Source organism: Dasypus novemcinctus, chromosome 15, assembly GCF_030445035.2.
Source record: "Dasypus novemcinctus isolate mDasNov1 chromosome 15, mDasNov1.1.hap2, whole genome shotgun sequence".
Taxonomy (NCBI): Eukaryota; Metazoa; Chordata; class Mammalia; order Cingulata; family Dasypodidae; genus Dasypus; species Dasypus novemcinctus.
The window spans coordinates 4,382,495-4,398,347 of record NC_080687.1 but is presented as its reverse complement, the minus strand read 5'-3'; the positions used below and the strand labels follow the sequence as shown (position 1 = coordinate 4,398,347).

Below are 15,853 nucleotides of genomic sequence, written 5' to 3'. Positions count from 1 at the left end.
AACATTTAAATTTCTAACTCAAATGTTTAAATCTTTTAAAGAGTTCCATAAATAAATATAGCCTTCCCCTTGAATACCCAGCCTTCTTTGCCTCATCATTATTTCCACAAAATCTACAGGCCGTTTTCGTCTGCAAATATTTTACTGTGGCCATATTTTTATATTTGTAGCAACAGCTCTGTTAACCAGACTGTGCAATGTCCAATGTAATAAAGGGACATAATTCAGCTGCGTTTGTTAGACATCTACCTTGATTCAAATCATATAACATTCTTGTGTCTTTTTTTATTTTAAGAATAAGCCAGCCTTTGTTAGGCTGCAAATGTTTCACAAACCACAGCTATGAAGTCGACTCCTCTGCCTTTTACCCTTTGCTCTGCGTAGAGCATTTCCTATAAAGTAACTCCCGTACAGATGTGCAGCCATGCCTCCCACCTACCTGGGTGAGGGGCAGCAAGGAAACCACCTGGCTCACCAACAGATGCCCTCTGCTCTGGGAGGGGACACCCTTTAACATGGCCTGCTCTTTACGCCAGCAGGAGGTTAATCAACCACTGAAAACACACGGGCCGTCTTGTTTGTCATTGGAGAAACCACAACCAGCTGTGTTTCCTGCTGCCACACTGGACGTTAGCAAGTTGGGAAGGAGGAGCCGTGTCTTGGGATCTTCCTCTGCCCCCCGCGGTGTCCCGGGCTGGCGTGGAGACTTCGGCCCTAACTCCGGCATTAGGAGGGGACATCTACAGCAGCGCCCTGTGACACGGAGCCCTGCTGCTGCTGGAGCACCGTATCTGATGGTTTCTCTCCGTGGCTCTGTACTCCAGCCCAGTGGGGCTCAGTGAGAGGAGGCAGCCCTGCCACTCAGTGCCAGCCCCCGAGTGGGTGTGACGCCACATTCAGTGCGGGGGGCGTGCAGTCCTGACACCACGTCCACTCTAAGGGGGCTGGGGCCAGGCCGGTCCTGAAGTCACGCTCACTGTGGGGGAGGCTGGGCAGTTAATGCCCCCTGGTCAGGGTCTCCTACCAGGCAACGCAAGGCGCCGAGGCGCACACCCAGTGTGCCTCCAGAGCCCTCGTTCCTTCCACTACATCAGTGTTTTTAAAGTGCCACGTTCCAGCCCGTTTTTTTGCTAGGAAATCAGTTCCGTGGGTCATTACCAGCATGATTTAGAAATGAAATTAGGAAGAAGGGATTAGATAGAAAATGCCAAATTTATCCCCCGTAGCAAGGGTAAGTATTGATTCATGAAACTCTTTTAGTCTGTTTGGGGTAGGGTGTGCCTGTGTCCTGGGCAGCAGTGTAAAATGCATTTCTTACAAAATTAAGTCTGAAGCCACTGCATAATGCCTTGTCGCCTTAGAGACTGTAAATCTGAATCCGAGTGGGAAGCACCTGTTGGGCCCTTCCTCTGACCAGATGCCTCTTGGACTCAGACAGGTGTGGCTGTCCATGTGTGACAGCTCTGCACAAAGACCTTCGCCTCGGTGCTTGCAGTGAAAGACACGTCTAGGTTGCTGCTGTGAAGGAGCTTATTGTCTAGAGAAAAGATGGCGAAAAAGGTAGCCTGGATGTAGAGGAGGCCAGGGTAAGGCCAGCAGGCCTGGCCGCCGTGCAGATCGGGGAAGCCTTCCTCACAGGCGTTTCCTCTTGAGTCACAAATCATAAGTTAGAGAAGAGGATTTGGCTCAACAGATAGGGCACCCACCTACCACATAGGAGGTCCAGGGTTCAAACCCAGGGCCTCCTGGTCCGTGTGGTGAGCTGGCCCACGCATTGCTGATGTGCACAAGGAGTACCCAGCCACACAGGGGTGTCCCCTGTGTAGGGGAGCCCCATGTGCAAGGAGTGCGCCCCGCAAGGAAAGCCGCCCAACACGAAAGAAAGCAGTCTGCCCAGGAGTGGTGCCGCACACATGGAGAGCTGACGCAGCGAGATGACGCAACAAAAAGAAACACAGATTCCCAGTGCCACTGACAAGAATAGAAGCGGACACAGAAGAACACACAGTGAATGGACACAGAGCAGACAACTGGGGTGAGGGGGAAGGGGAGAGAAATTTTAAAAAAGAAATTGTAAGTAAAAGTTACCCAGATTGAGATGGATGTGAAGCTGTGGCAGGCAGAGTGGGGACATCATATGCTAAAGCATCATCTCCGTGGAACCACATGAGCTTTAAATTATTCAGGTGAGAAGTATGGGGCAGAGTCCATGCAGCTGAGGCTTACCAGCCAGGGGTGGGTGGGCTGTGCCCCTCAGGAGCCTGGGCTTCCTGCTGAAGGCCCGGGGTGACGAGGGGTCTCCAGCCTGTATGTATCCGTATACAGGTTACTCTTACTCCCAGAAATAGACAGAAGGCTCTTGCGGTCCCAGCAAACAGTGACAAGGGCCTGAGCTGGGTGGGTGGTGGCAGGGAGTGGAGAAAGGGCACTTCAGGGGACAGGGGCAAGGAAGAGGTGGAGGACTGAGGATGGGACGCTGAGGCTGGGCAACCTGGGAGAAGACGGGGTGTGGAGGCTCCCAGCTGGTGGGGAGCTGGAGGGCCGGAGTCCTAGGGGAGGCAGGAGGGGAGGCCACACGGGGTGAATAGAAAGGGGGGGCGGAGCGAGAGGCCCCGGAGGACAGTGGGCTGGGAGGACAGGGCCACCCCCATGGGCAGAGAGCAGCCAGCTGGCCCAGGGCAGGATGGGTCCCCCAAACCCGACAGAGACGAGGACAAATGCAAGTGCAGAAGAATCTTTAGATATCGGAAGACACCAAGGCACAGCACTACTTTTCCTCCAAAATTTGAATACTCCATTTATTTTACAGTCAGGACAGACAAACGGGTATATATATGTGAATTGTTCTGGTAAGGGGCCATATATTTAGCTCTCTTCTCAAAGCAGTGTGACATCCTGAAAAGGGGTGCAGCGCCTGCCCCCCATCCCCCACCCTTCCACTCCTCCACCTGAGCAGCCTGCCCCTAAAGTTAGGGTGCCTGGGGGCATCACCCCGGGCTGCTGGCTCCCTGCACACCTGAAGAGCCCCCGGCCCCTTTCTTCCATGTCTGTGCTGTGTTCACAGGCAGGGTACGGCCCCCTTGGCCCTCACCCCCCACCACAGCACCCCAAAAGGGGCGCTTCTGTGACCGTAGACTTTTCCTCGCTCCCTCTTATGTAATAAATGCACTGACTGGCACCAAGAACCCCACTTGAACCCTGTCTCCACTGTTTCCTTGGGTCACCCCAAAACTCTCAAGGGGCAGAGTAAGGAAGATCAACTCCTGTTGGAGCGATTCGGACGTGGCTTAGCCAACACAGCGCGTTCTCCTGCTGGCTCGACTTCACCTGTGCGTGGATCCTCTCCCTTTATTCTAAGCTCTTTGTGGGTAATCCCATGTCGTACATGTCCCTGTGTCCTCTACCTGCGCCAAACCCCGCACTATACACTGAGTGGGTTTTTTGGCTGAATGAATGAATGAACGAATGCTGAGTTAAATAGGTCTCTCTATGCATTTCATTTACAAAGGGAACGATTTATACACTAGGAAAAATAAGGCAGTTATAAAAGCATGCCACTTAAAAAATAATAGGCACATGATATACTAGAATGGCCAGTTCTTTATGACTCACTGGTTTTAATATATTTGTTATGTTTTCTCTGAAATGCAGTCTTTCCTATTTTTAAAGGACAGTTTGAAATCAAGTCCAGAAAAAGATTTAATCTGTTGTTTTTAATGGCCTGTTAGTATGGCATATAAATATAGCAATGGTGTGCATCATTTTCTGGGTTCTAGTCCATAAATACGGATTGCATGCTGTGTGCCAAACGCTGTGCTGGGCAAACCTTTCACCCCTGTCTTCAAGTAGCTCATGCCAAATGGGAGAAACAGATTTATAAACACACGCAGTCAGTGTTTTGTAGGTGCTGCAATAAAGATGTGCCCAGGACCCTGTGGCACTTAGTCCAACCAGGGCCTCTTAGTTGTCCAAGGGGTTTAAATCATGTCCTTTGGTTTATTCGCTCATCCAGGATGAGCTTCCCAATCATTGAATGATATCCTAGTGCCACAAAGAATCAATTCCCTTCCAGAAGGTGAAAAATAAATTCCATATGCTGAACTAAATGTCATATAAACGGAAACACAAATCTCAGCGGGTTCACCTATTGAACCAAAAGGCAGAGCAAACAATGAAACGCAACGTGAACACTAGCACAGCTTTTCAATATATTCATGCTAGAAAAGATCACTGTGATAGTTTCCTTACAGTGTACATGCTTTGTAAGTTTTTTATTCTATGAGATCACTCTTTGCCTTTGAGGAAAATGCACTCGTTTGTGTTTAACACAGAGAAGAGAATGATCTAGTATAGAAATAAATTGAACGACATAAATAGTAGGTTAAAGTTAGAGCCAATCAGGTTGTCTCTCAGGACTTTTAAAATTATTTCTTATAGATACATTAAATGTGACGTGATTTTAGACAGTATTCTGTAAAATAGATGTTGTGCCGTGATGCAGGTGACGTCAGCTGGCAGAGCTCAGCTGTGCGGGTAAGAGGCCCCTCGCTTTCTGGGTCTGTTTCTGGCTGCTTTTTTGGTAAGTTGAGGTTTCCTAGCAGTAGGTTTACTAAGATCTGGAAAGATTCATGCGCATTCTTGTGCACATCTCACTTGGGAGAAGCGAAGAGCATTTCACTCTACGGTGATAATCCCAGGCAGCCCATGCACTCGGGGTGGGCAGGGCTGGCTCATCTTCGTCTAAGAATGCATTATGCTCAAGAAGTTACCCAGGAGCACAAAGAGGCTGTTTCTTGGTCACAGTGGGCCTTTGTGTAAAATGTGGGTTCATAGAGTGTTTTTAGAGGATAGTTTGGTGTGCGTGTGCAAGTGTGTGTGTGTGTGTTTTGGAGAGGGAGACAAGTGCTGGAAGTTAAATTCATAACCCTTAAATGATGCATTCTGTTAGTTCTGTTTATCTGTTCATGATTCAAGCACAAACATTCTGGAGCTATTTTCATGTGATAGAAGTTTTTGAAAATTTCAGAGGACGGTTGTCCTGATCTGTGGACACCTATCAGTAGTCTCTGTATAGGAAGAAAAGAGTCACTGTCTAGAGATTGTTACTATGATTTATTTTTCCCTTGAGGCATTTCAAATGTCTGAGGCCCAGAGAACTCTCCTAGATAATACAAACCCAAGATCTTTTGCAGGATTCCTCCCCACCCCTCAACTTTTTTCTTAATGCCCAAATTTACTTGGAATCCAAAACAAAATTCCAACTTTCTCATATTCGTCAGTAATTTATTTTAAGCCGTTTTGAGCTTAAAGCATTCTGTTCTTTAAATTCTATGAGGGAATAAAAAATTTTTAAACAAATTCTGTGGACAAAACTTATCTTTAATAGTTCACTCTTCAAAATAAGTCCAAAGCAGTAATAGATATTTTAGATATGTTCAGTCACTCATCCTATGTTATTTTCTAACAAATGTCGTCATGTTAGAGGAATAATTATAAAAATTTACTTCCTGATTATATTTTTGTCTGAAATTTTTTATATGTTGCAAAAGTAAATTCAACATATATTCAAAGTAATTGAGGTTGGAGAAAATCCATATAGTTAATAAAACTTTCATTAAGCTAAGTTAGGAAATCATTCTAAAATACACTGTAACTCCATGTCCACTAAATATAGTTTTTGACAACTGAAAGTCATCAAATAATTGTAATAATGCCAACTCTTTGTCCCTATATAGATTCTTTACTATACTTGCATATAATAATTACACTGAAACTGGTGAAGAAGCATAGCATTGTTTCACAATTTAATTGCCATAATTGCCTTTTAATAGCTGGAATGCCATTAGCCCCCAACGTTATTAATTCTTGCCATCTGAGAAAAAGAAAAGCAGTCCCTGCCCCTTGGGACCTGGTCTCAGTGTCTCTGCAGGACCCACCCATGTCCCAGGAGTCAGACAGGGTCACATCCTGATGGGGACAGAACAAAAGGCTTGGTTTTGTCTAAACAGACAGAAGCAAGGTCACCACAGGTACCCTGGGAATAGGAAACATCTCTCTGTGTCAGCTAAAGCTTCGGCCGCCTTCTAGCCTTCCCTCCCTCTAGCAGGTAGGATGGACTAAGACACCCCATCACAGACCTCTCCCCTCTTCCTGGCAGAGAGAGTTCAGTGCAGAGCAAAGTCCCACTTCCTTGAGCCCTCCTCCAAATCACCTAACCCAACCAGACGCTAGGTAAGTCCTGTTGAACTCTCTGCTGAGGTGCCCTAGTTCCACGGGTTTCTGCCCAGCTCCAGGCAGCGAGCGGTAAACCCAGTTTCTTCAACTACAGATATGTTCCTCGAGGTCTTTGGCAAGACAGCACTGGCTCATCCATGGCCCAAAATCTGTGACAATTGAACTAGTTGTTTGGTAAAAATGAAGAAGAATTTTGTAAACTGCAAAGTTCTATTAAAATGTCAATGTTTCATTAGAATTTCTGTGCTTGGAATTTTGATTCTCAGCAGAATCATCCAGACCCACAAATATTTTTTGAACATTCTGTTTTTTAAATATATTTGATGAATAGTTCCCTTTTCAAATTTAAAACACATGTACTTCCCACTTGAGGTCGATGATGGCGTTTACCAGCTCCAGTGATGTAAGATCCCCTGCCTCCAGGGACAAGGTTCCATCATGATGCTTGGATGAACTTTGTTCTAGTTCAGATTTCAGGTTGGCATTTTTATCAGTGGCAAGCAATATCCAATTCTAGAATATCCCAATTCTAAACAGTAAATAGTTTTTAATTACCACCTTAGTTGGTGGAATTTTAAACTACCCTATCCGTCAGTACAGTGGGAGGAGGTTTTGTCCCATGTATTAACTGCCTTTAATATTCATCACTTTGTGTGCTGAGGAAGTTAAAAGGTGCTCTTCTGTCACACTGTCACACAGGAGTGACCATGTTTACCTTCAGTCCCCAGTTCACACCAAGGAACGTTGAGAAGGCTAAACTAGTCATCTTCTAGTTCCTCTATCATCTTCTAGAAGAGAATCGCTAGATTCCCGTCTCGCTGGCATGCAGAGAGGCAGGCCTTCTTTAACTTTTTATTTGGAAAGGGATCCAAGATTTCAACAAATAACCAAATTTCATAAGGAGGACCTTCTGATTTGTGATTGTGCCTTATGTAAACATTTTACTATCCCACCCCTAAAATCCAGAGGCGCCCCCAAAGGGGATTAAAACATAATCCCTTCTCTCTGTTGCTGTAGTGGATTAACTCCATATTCTCCCTGCAGCTGGTTTACTCCCTGAAGGCTGCAAAAGAAAAAAAAAAAAAAAAAAAAGATTTGGTGCTCCTTAACCAGGCTCTGGAATTGGAAGTTGTAATTGGAGATTTCCAAGCGACTGGTGAAAATGACACACTCTTAAAGCTGAATATTTCATGTGTCTTTCTTAAAGAAGGGCCTAGTCAAAGCCCTTTTTATAAACTCCCAGAAAATCTCCACCCAATGGAACGAAATTGGAGTGGAGTCAAATGGAAGCGCAGGCTCCTTTCAGAAACGAGAGCAATGAGTAGTGAAAATGTGTTTCCCGTTAAAAGTTCACGGAATTGTGTACTTAGAATTCGTAATATAGTTCAGTAACTCAGTGTGCATGGTTTCCATAATGTTTCATCATCTTTATATGTGTGTGTGTGCGCGCGCAATTTTCCCAAGTTCATTGTTTGGATATGTTGAATTACTTTTTTAAGGGAAAGAAACGGTTCGCCATTTTTTCATGTTTTTGAGCAGTCTTGCTCTCCAAATGCCAGAGACCTCGATTTAGCCAGGAATCGCCAGCCTTCTGAGTTGAGGACGAAGACTTTTCTGAGGTTTCAGCTAGGCCCAACCATGTGTAAAAAGACACATTGTTTCCGATGTGAGTCACGTCCCCTTCGTTCTCGCCGCCTCCCCCCATCCAAAGTCAACCCCTGATTTCTTGGGAGAGGAAATCCCAAAGGTGGCCTGCGAGGGAGCGTCCCGGCTGCTGAAGGGTTAAGGGAGCGGCCGGAGCGGGGCGGCGCGGGGGGACTCGGCGGCGGGCGCGGGGGCCGGGGGCGCCGGCGAGTGCGCGCAGACCCTCCAATAAACACAAAGGAGGGCCTGGGGAATAGAAACCCAAATCCACTTGTAACCGTCCGGGAGATGCGGCCGTAATTACTTGAGCGGCCGCGATTAAGATTGATGAGCCTTTGAGTGGCGCTTCAGAGCGGCCGCCTGGGCCGGGGAAAGCCGAGCCCGGCGCGGGTGGACCGGGGCAGCGCCGGAGGCAGGGAGCCGGGCAGGGGCGCCGGCGGGAGGGCGCGGGGGGCGCCGGCGGCCCGGCCCGGGCGGTCCGGCGCTCGCCCCGCGGGAAGGGCAGGGCCTGGTGGGCGCCGGGACGCGTGCCCGCGGGCGCACGTGCGGGCCCCTGCGGCCCTGAGGCTCGGCACCCCAAAGGCTCGGCCGCGTCCCCAGCCGCCCTCCGGCGAGGTGGCGGGGCCCGCGGCGCGGGGTGCCGGCGCCCCCCGGCTGCCCGCAGGCACCCTCCCTCCCGCCGGCTGCGAGCTCGGCTCCAGGCCCCGGGTCGGGAGACGGCGCAGTTCGGGCGCGGCGTTTCCCTCAGCGCGGGCTTTCCCGTGAGGAAGCCCCGCGAAGGTTCCCTCCTCTCCTCCCTGCGGCGCAGGCCGCGGGGAAGCTCCCGGGCCGCCCCGGGCCCGCCCGCGGTGCTGGGCGCTGGGCGCAGGGCCTCGGGACGCAGGGCGCGCTCCCGGGCCGGGCCCGGGCAGCCTCGAGGGCCGGGCGTGGGCGCCTTCTCTCCGGGCCCCGCGCAGAACACGGCTGCCAGGCGGGCGGGCCGGGCCTCGGCGTGGCGAGCTGGCGCGGGGCAGGCCCCCTTCTCCCGTGCCCCGCGGAGCCCCGCCGGCCGGCTGACCCTGCCCCTGTCTTGCAGGCCCCGTGGTGCTCAGCACGCCAGCCCAGCTCATCGCCCCTGCCGTGGTGGCCAAGGGGACGCTCTCCATCACCACCACGGAAATCTACTTCGAGGTGGATGAGGACGGCCCTGCCTTCAAGAAGATCGACCCCAAAGTGAGTTTTGAGCCCGGCCGCAGGCCTGTGAGTCATGAAGTGCTTTTCCGTTTTGCTCGGTTTTAAGTGACAGCGGGGGGGAGGGGGCATAGTCCCGTCCTTATAGAAAAGAAAATGAATGAAATGGCACGTACAGCACGTGCTCTGCCTTATGGAACTGAAGGCAGACTGGAAAAGTCCAAGTGCTGCCCGAGCAGAGCATGCGCGTCCTAGCAGCATTTCTGTGCTTGGGTGGATTTGGAGGTTAGGCCAGTGGACCCTCGATGCGTGTCCCTCCCTCGCTCCCCACCCCCCACCCACCTCCACCCCCTGCACAGCATTTCAGGCCCCCTGGGAAGACTAGGCAGGGTGCTGTGAGGTTTCTTACTAAGATCACTTGTAATTTCCCTAAGTGTAGACTGCAATGTGAATTATTATTGCAGGAAAGGTTATAAGAAAACTGGGAAAAAAGGCCATTTAGATAGAAATTCATCTGCATTATCACATCCATTTTTCATCTCTTGAAATAAGAATAGATTTTACATGTGGATTTAAGAGGAAGAGAAATTGATTATCTGAAAAGTTTTGATTTAAAGAATGTGGACATAGTATGTACAAGGAGCAGTTGGGTGTTTAAAGGTTGTATACTTTGCATGTAATGCCAAGAAGTACATGTCTGAACCACTTGAAATGCCTAAATATTTATTAAACCTTATTGTGTAGATTTCAGACACCTGCATCTCAGAACAGGCAATATCTCAGCACTTAACTGGGTGGTCAATTTTCTTGTTGCTTTAACTGTTACGTTACTGGGTTATTTGTAAACTTTTTATTTTATCGCTGATTAAGAATTCAAGAGGGGTAAGCCTCATGCTAGATATCCCATCCTTTGGCAAAGATCTTCCTTTAGAGTGTTTTTCAGGGGCGGTTATTCTAAAACAGTTGCAACTAATTGCTCCCACAGGGTCACAACTTTATTATTTCTGTTTAATTGACATAGAGAAATAAAGGATTATAAAGGAATGTTAGAATAACAACTGAAATTCTAAAAACCACCTCCTAAATTAATTAACTAAGGCCCACAGTCGATGGGCCTTTGAGCACTTGTTGACTAGTGAAATACTCCGAGGACTAATCGTAGGCTTTCTCTCACTTCCAGCTCCAAAAGAACTAGATTTTTAAAATGAATCTGAATGCGGTATATTTGATTTTAAATCATCTAAACAGTTTGTCATTGTGCTTTTATCATTAGCTGGCCTCATGAAGTAAAACAGAATTTTGGATTTCTGTTTGATATATTTTGCTTACTCCATTGAAAACGTTTGGCGTAAATGGATCAGAAATGATCTTCATTTTATTAGTACAGCTAGTTTTCTCATCCAAATTTCAAAACTTGCACTATGACTTTATATTCATTTTCTCTGAGAGGTAGTCTGATTTATACTCAGTAACATTTACTGTAATGATAGATAGATTTTTCCTTCTTTTTTCAAAAATGCTACAAAAAGACTAACCCAGAAGAGGGAGCTTTAAAGGGAGATCTGATTCTGTCCTTGTAGAAAGTAACGGTCTTATTTGAGGGTAGGTCATTTTAATTGTGGCTACCCAAAACAGAGCTTTTCCCGGGTATTTTAGTCGTTTTATTTTTAATAGTTTCGATAGCATAATTCTCAAAATGTTTTAAAATATCCAAGTGGGTTCAGTTTTCAAAAGGAAGCACTACTTTTTTGAGAGAGAAATAATTTAAAACGAGGTACAACTTCTTGGACTTCATTTATTAGCTTCTAATTAAATAAAAACCAGCAACAGAAATTAAAAATCTAAATCACAAAAGTAATTATCCAGTGTATTTCAAGTGCATTTTTCAAATATATAATTCAGATATTCAAGCGTTATTATATAAGCTGAATTCAAATTTCTTTGAATATATTTAAATAACATTTCAAGTATATTTACGGAATGTTAGAAATAGAACAAGCAATTTATTTGAAAACAAAATGTAAACTTTTTAAAGTTCCGACACTTTCAGAGACAGACTGAAGTAGGAGGAGGAAAATCTACCTTGAAATGGTACCTTTTTGTTAGAGGAAAATGTCGGGAAGTATTCAAAATGGCAAGTTAACGTCTGTTCACCAAATCACAAAACACCAACATCCACACTTTCAAAGACAACGTTGAGCTCACAATATCTGCCACGAATCAAAGGACACATCAGCTTTTCTTCCCTTGGCACATCCGCGCCGTGGTTACTCACAGAGCGGCGCGCTAGGGTCGCCAGGGCCGCGCGGTCCGGGGCGCTGCGGCCGCGCTCCCCGCGCCCTCCCCGCGGCCTCTGCGCGCTTCCCCCGGGGCCGCGGGCTCTCCTAGTGCTCGTCGCGGGCGCTCCTCGCGCCCCGCTGCCCGGGCAGCGGAGGCCGAGGACGCCCGCGCCCCGGAGCCCCGGAGCCCCGCGCTTCCCCAGGCCGGGGTCGCGCGCCTCGCGGGGAGCGCTGGGTCCGCACCGAGCAGGGAGTCGAAGCGGCCGGGCTTGGCGGCGCCCGCGCGTTGCGCCGGCCGAGGCAGCCGCCCTCTACAGTTTCTCCAGGCTCTTGGGGTTGGTGAGGATCTCCCTCGCCAGCCGCCACGTCTGCTTGGCGGCGTTCTCCAGGGCCGAGTGCGGCTTGCCCTGGAAGAGGTCGAGGTTGGGCAGGAAGTAGTGGGGACAGCGCCGGCACTGCAGGCAGGAGATGAGCTGCAGCAGGATCCCGTTCAGCCGGTCCCCCAGGCACGACTCGTCCCAGTCCGACTCGCGGGGGTGCTTCTCGCACTCGTAGGAGACCAGAGTCTTCATGTGGTAGTTGTTGAGCGGCTGGCCCGGCAGCTCGAGGTGGCGGTCGCGCAGGGTCTTGAGGATGGAGAGGCACTTCTTCCGGCAGCCCCCCATCTGCAGCCTGTTCTCGGCCTCGGCGAACTGCAGCACCCAGGCGTCGCTCTCGGCCGAGCTCTGCTTGCCGGCCAGCGAGTGGCACTCCTTGGACAGGAGGTTGAAGCCCTCCGCCTTGACCTCCGCCACGCGGTTGGGGCCGGGCCAGGGGATGTGGGGCAGGGGCCAGTGCGCGGCGCTGCGCGGCCAGATGCCGGTGCACTTAAAGGCCGGGGTGATCTGCACCACGTAGCGGTCGCGGATCCTCAGCTTCACCTCGCTGGTGTCCGCCACCATCTTGACCACGTCCCGGTAGCTGCACTTGTCCACCGCCTGCGCCACCAGCGTCTGGAAGCGGGAGCGGATCTTGCGCGCCGAGAGGTAGCCGGAGGCGGTGATGAACTCCACCCAGAGCGACATGCTCCGCTTGCGCCCGTCGCTCAGCTTGAGCACGGCGCAGCCGGGCAGCGAGCCGTCGTCGACGAAGTTGAACACCCCCATCTGGTTGAGGTAGAGCACCACCTCGAACTCGGTGGGCGAGACCACCTCGAGGCCCTCGTAGCGGTTGTCCATCTCGTTGAGCGAGCTGATGAAGCGCGGCTCCTGCACCTCCACCTCCTTGAGCACGTCGGACACCACCTTGCAGACCTCGCGGATGGTCTTGGCGATGGCCGCCTTGCGCGCCTGGCACTTCTCGTTGTAGTACTTGTTCAGGTGGTACACCAGCTTGGCCTGGGCCGCGATCATATTGGGGCAGAGATCCGGGTTGTACACCGGAGTCTCGCAGTAGGCTGTGGGATCCAATGCGGCTGCGGGCGCGGGAGCCAACGCGGGTGCCGGGGCGCGCCGCCTCGCTCAGGACCGCGTGGAGGGCGCCGCTGCGCGCCCCGCGGGCGCCGGCCCTGCCCGCCCTCCCGGAGCCCCGGCGCGCTGCAGGGGGCGCCGCGCCGCGCCCCCGCCGCCGCCGCGCCGCCCCGGGGCAAGAGTCCTCGCGGGGCGCCGCGCGTGGGGCTCTCGCCCGCGCAGCGGGGAAAGCAAAAGTTGCGGCGAGCCGCGGCCAGAGCTCGTGCGGGCGGCGGAAGGCTCGGGCCTCTCCGTCTTGATGGACGAGGCCCGCCCGGAGCCCGGTGGGTGCGGGACGGCGGGCGGGAGGGCAGGCGGGCGCGCGTGGCGGGGCTGCGGGGGCGGGCGGGCGCGCGTGTGTGCCGGCGAGGCGCCGCCGCTCGGTCTCGGAGCCCCGCTGCACCGGGTGGGGATTATAAAGGCAGGGCCCGGCGGGCGGGCGGCCAATCGCCACCGCGCTCGTCACCGCGGCCTCCTGGGCGCCGCGCCGGCCCTCCACCCCCTCGGGGGCGCGGGCGCACACGCCGAGGGCAGGCGGCGCCCGCGGCCGCCCGCCCGCGCCCCTCGACGGCTCGCGGCGCCCGGGTGCGGCCCCGGGCGGGGGCGGTCCCCGCAGCCCACCCGGGCGCGGAGAGGACGCGCTGCGGCGCTCCCAGCGCTGCGGGGCGGAGGCAGGTGTGCTGAGGGCCGTGCACCCAGCCCGAGGAGGTGGCGGCGGCAGCGGCCTCGGGGCCCTTCTCCTGCGGGGTGGACGTGGCTGTTGCGTGCGTGTCGACGGCTGGTATCGGAAAGTTGGCTCCGGGCGGAACCGGAGCCGGGTCCTGGCAGCTTTGGAGATGTCTGCGCTGGCCAGCGGGTCCCTTTTGCTAAAGGCACAGGTGGCTCCCTCACCGGCGGGGTCCCCATTTCCAGGGCAGGGGAGGATCGGAATAGGATGGCTCAGCGTTTTAGAGGGGCCGAGGGGAGGTTTTCCGAACCTGAGTAGGCCACCCCGCCCCCGCCTGCAGGCTGCGAGCGGGGCCCTGAGCGGGACCTGAACGTGCCCTTGCAGAAACCTCCAAAGACCCACGAGGCCCGCGATGGAGAGGGTGTTTTAATGTGATTTCCCAGCGAGCTGTATTTCCACATACAGAGTTCAGGAGAGGTCCACGAGCAGAGCCACTGGCAGATGGCTGTCCTGAAATTCTGAAGCTTGGGGGGTTCTGCTTGCTCAAGCACATGCAAGCGTCCTCCCTGCCTGTGGCCCAAGACTGGGCTTCTAATTTTTTGTCATTTCGTGTGATTTGATGAAGGGAAAACAGTAAATGTTTTTAAAGAAAATTAAATGGCACTCATTCAAGCTTTTTACAGGAATTAAACATCATTTGAGAGAAAAACTTAAACCAACATTTCTAAATTTTGGAACCTTAGAACAGGAGAGGAGGTGGGTTTATGCAGAACTTTTTTTCGGGCGTGTGGTGGTGCCAATTGTGTCCTCAGCATCCAAGAAACGAAGGGGTTACCTAGTGGTTTTAAGGCCTGGGCCCATTTTTAATTGTCTCCCTTTAATATAGCTGCGATCTCTTTTAAATGAGCATCTCCAGCGAAACCCCGTAACTCCGGGTAACAGGTTTGTGCCAGCGTTCTCCCAGGACCCCTTTCGAGCAGCTCTGGTTCAGCGCCCCCACTTCCCTCCCGCTTTTGAGGGATTTTGCACCGGCGCCGCGTCACAAAGCCGCCTGTCATCTCCCATCTCTACCCAAGAGTAGGCGATCCCGACGTGGCTTAGAAGAGTGCGGTAAATTTGGGGGCTCCCAGCATCCGGCGCCTCTGTTCTCCTAGGCCCCCATCCCCGCAGCCGTCGGGATTGGGAACACCCGCCGGTCCCTCCCCACCTCGCGGCGCGGACCGAGCGCACGGCAGCGGCCGCCTGGCAGCTGGAGCAGGAGGAAGAGGCGCCGGTGGGCGCCGCGGGCCCGCGTGCGGCACGCGGAGGCGGCGGGCGGCGCTCTGGGAAATCCGTGGGTTCCGGCCCCCAGGCCCCGCGCCTCGCGGCTCCGCTCGCCGCCCGCACCCTCGCTCCCGGGGCACCCCTCGACCCTGCAGGCCCCCGGGGCTCTTGCCCTTCCTCGGGGCCCGCGGGCCGAGGCGCCCGACCGCACTCCCCTGGCCTCGGGGCCACCTGCCCGCGCCCCGGCGGGCCCGCAGGGGAGGGGGCCTGGGCGGGGCCGACCACAGGCGGCGGCGGGGACCGCGGGCGGCGGGCGGCGCGCAGGTGGCGCATCTCTGGGGCTCGCCGCGCGGCTTAATTGGGTTAAGGCGCAGCGAAGCACCGAGGCACTGGGTGCAAACTAATTGGCGCGACCGCGGCCTTTTCGCTAATGATTTGCACTTTGAGGAAGAAAAATACGGGTGAGAAAAGGCCCCGAAACTCGTTAGGCCCGGAGCGAGCGGGACATGAAGCCGCGGGTTCCCCGCACGGCCAGGCGGCACTTCCCGCGCCCGCAGCCCCGCGCGCCCCTGGCCGCTCGCGCCGCCGCCGGGCCTCTGAGCTCGCGGGGAGCCCCGCGTGCGGGCACCAGCTGAGCAGCGCACCCAGCCTCCTCGAGCCGGGATTTTTCATAGAACTAACCCGGGAGGGGGGGGCGGGGGGGAATGAAACGCCTCCAGAATGCTTTCCTGAGTCCCAGTCGTTCTTAGTCCAGGTTTTTGGGGGGGATTTGTTTTGTGGGAGCCATTTTAACTGTTTTATAGCATCTTTTTTTGAAATATTATTTGACCTATTGAACTAGTTACTTGGAATGATTACAAAATACGTAGAGAGCGCTTTAAGTCAATTCATTTACTTACGGAAAAGCTTATAAAAGAGTTCTAACTGATGACACCATTCTATATTTTTACTATAAATATAATTTCAGTGGTTGGTCTAGGATAACGGCTCTTGTGTGTCTGGTGCTCTAAGACCCAAATGCTTAATTGTTTGCAGTGCTGTGCACGCGGGCATCTCTGGCAAGAGCTAACAACAGAACGATAATTGCAGAAAAAACAAGAAACTGGTAT

General features: G+C 52.7%; 2 protein-coding genes across 7 annotated transcripts in view; one reads left to right on the top strand and one right to left on the bottom strand.

Annotated features, from left to right (window-relative positions):
- NBEA (neurobeachin) overlaps positions 1-15,853 on the top strand; it is a 579,373-nt gene that overhangs the window by 391,615 nt on the left and 171,905 nt on the right. For all 6 annotated transcript variants that reach the window (XM_071208160.1, XM_071208159.1, XM_071208158.1 and 3 more), the window contains exon 40: positions 8,954-9,090. In XM_071208160.1, the coding sequence (XP_071064261.1) occupies positions 8,954-9,090 (137 nt within the window). The remainder of the gene's footprint in view (positions 1-8,953; positions 9,091-15,853) is intronic.
- On the bottom strand, positions 11,552-12,814 carry MAB21L1 (mab-21 like 1). Its single transcript, XM_004479537.5, has one exon. The coding sequence runs from the start codon at positions 12,716-12,718 to the stop codon at positions 11,639-11,641; it is 1,080 nt and encodes a 359-aa protein (XP_004479594.1). The 5' UTR covers positions 12,719-12,814; the 3' UTR covers positions 11,552-11,638.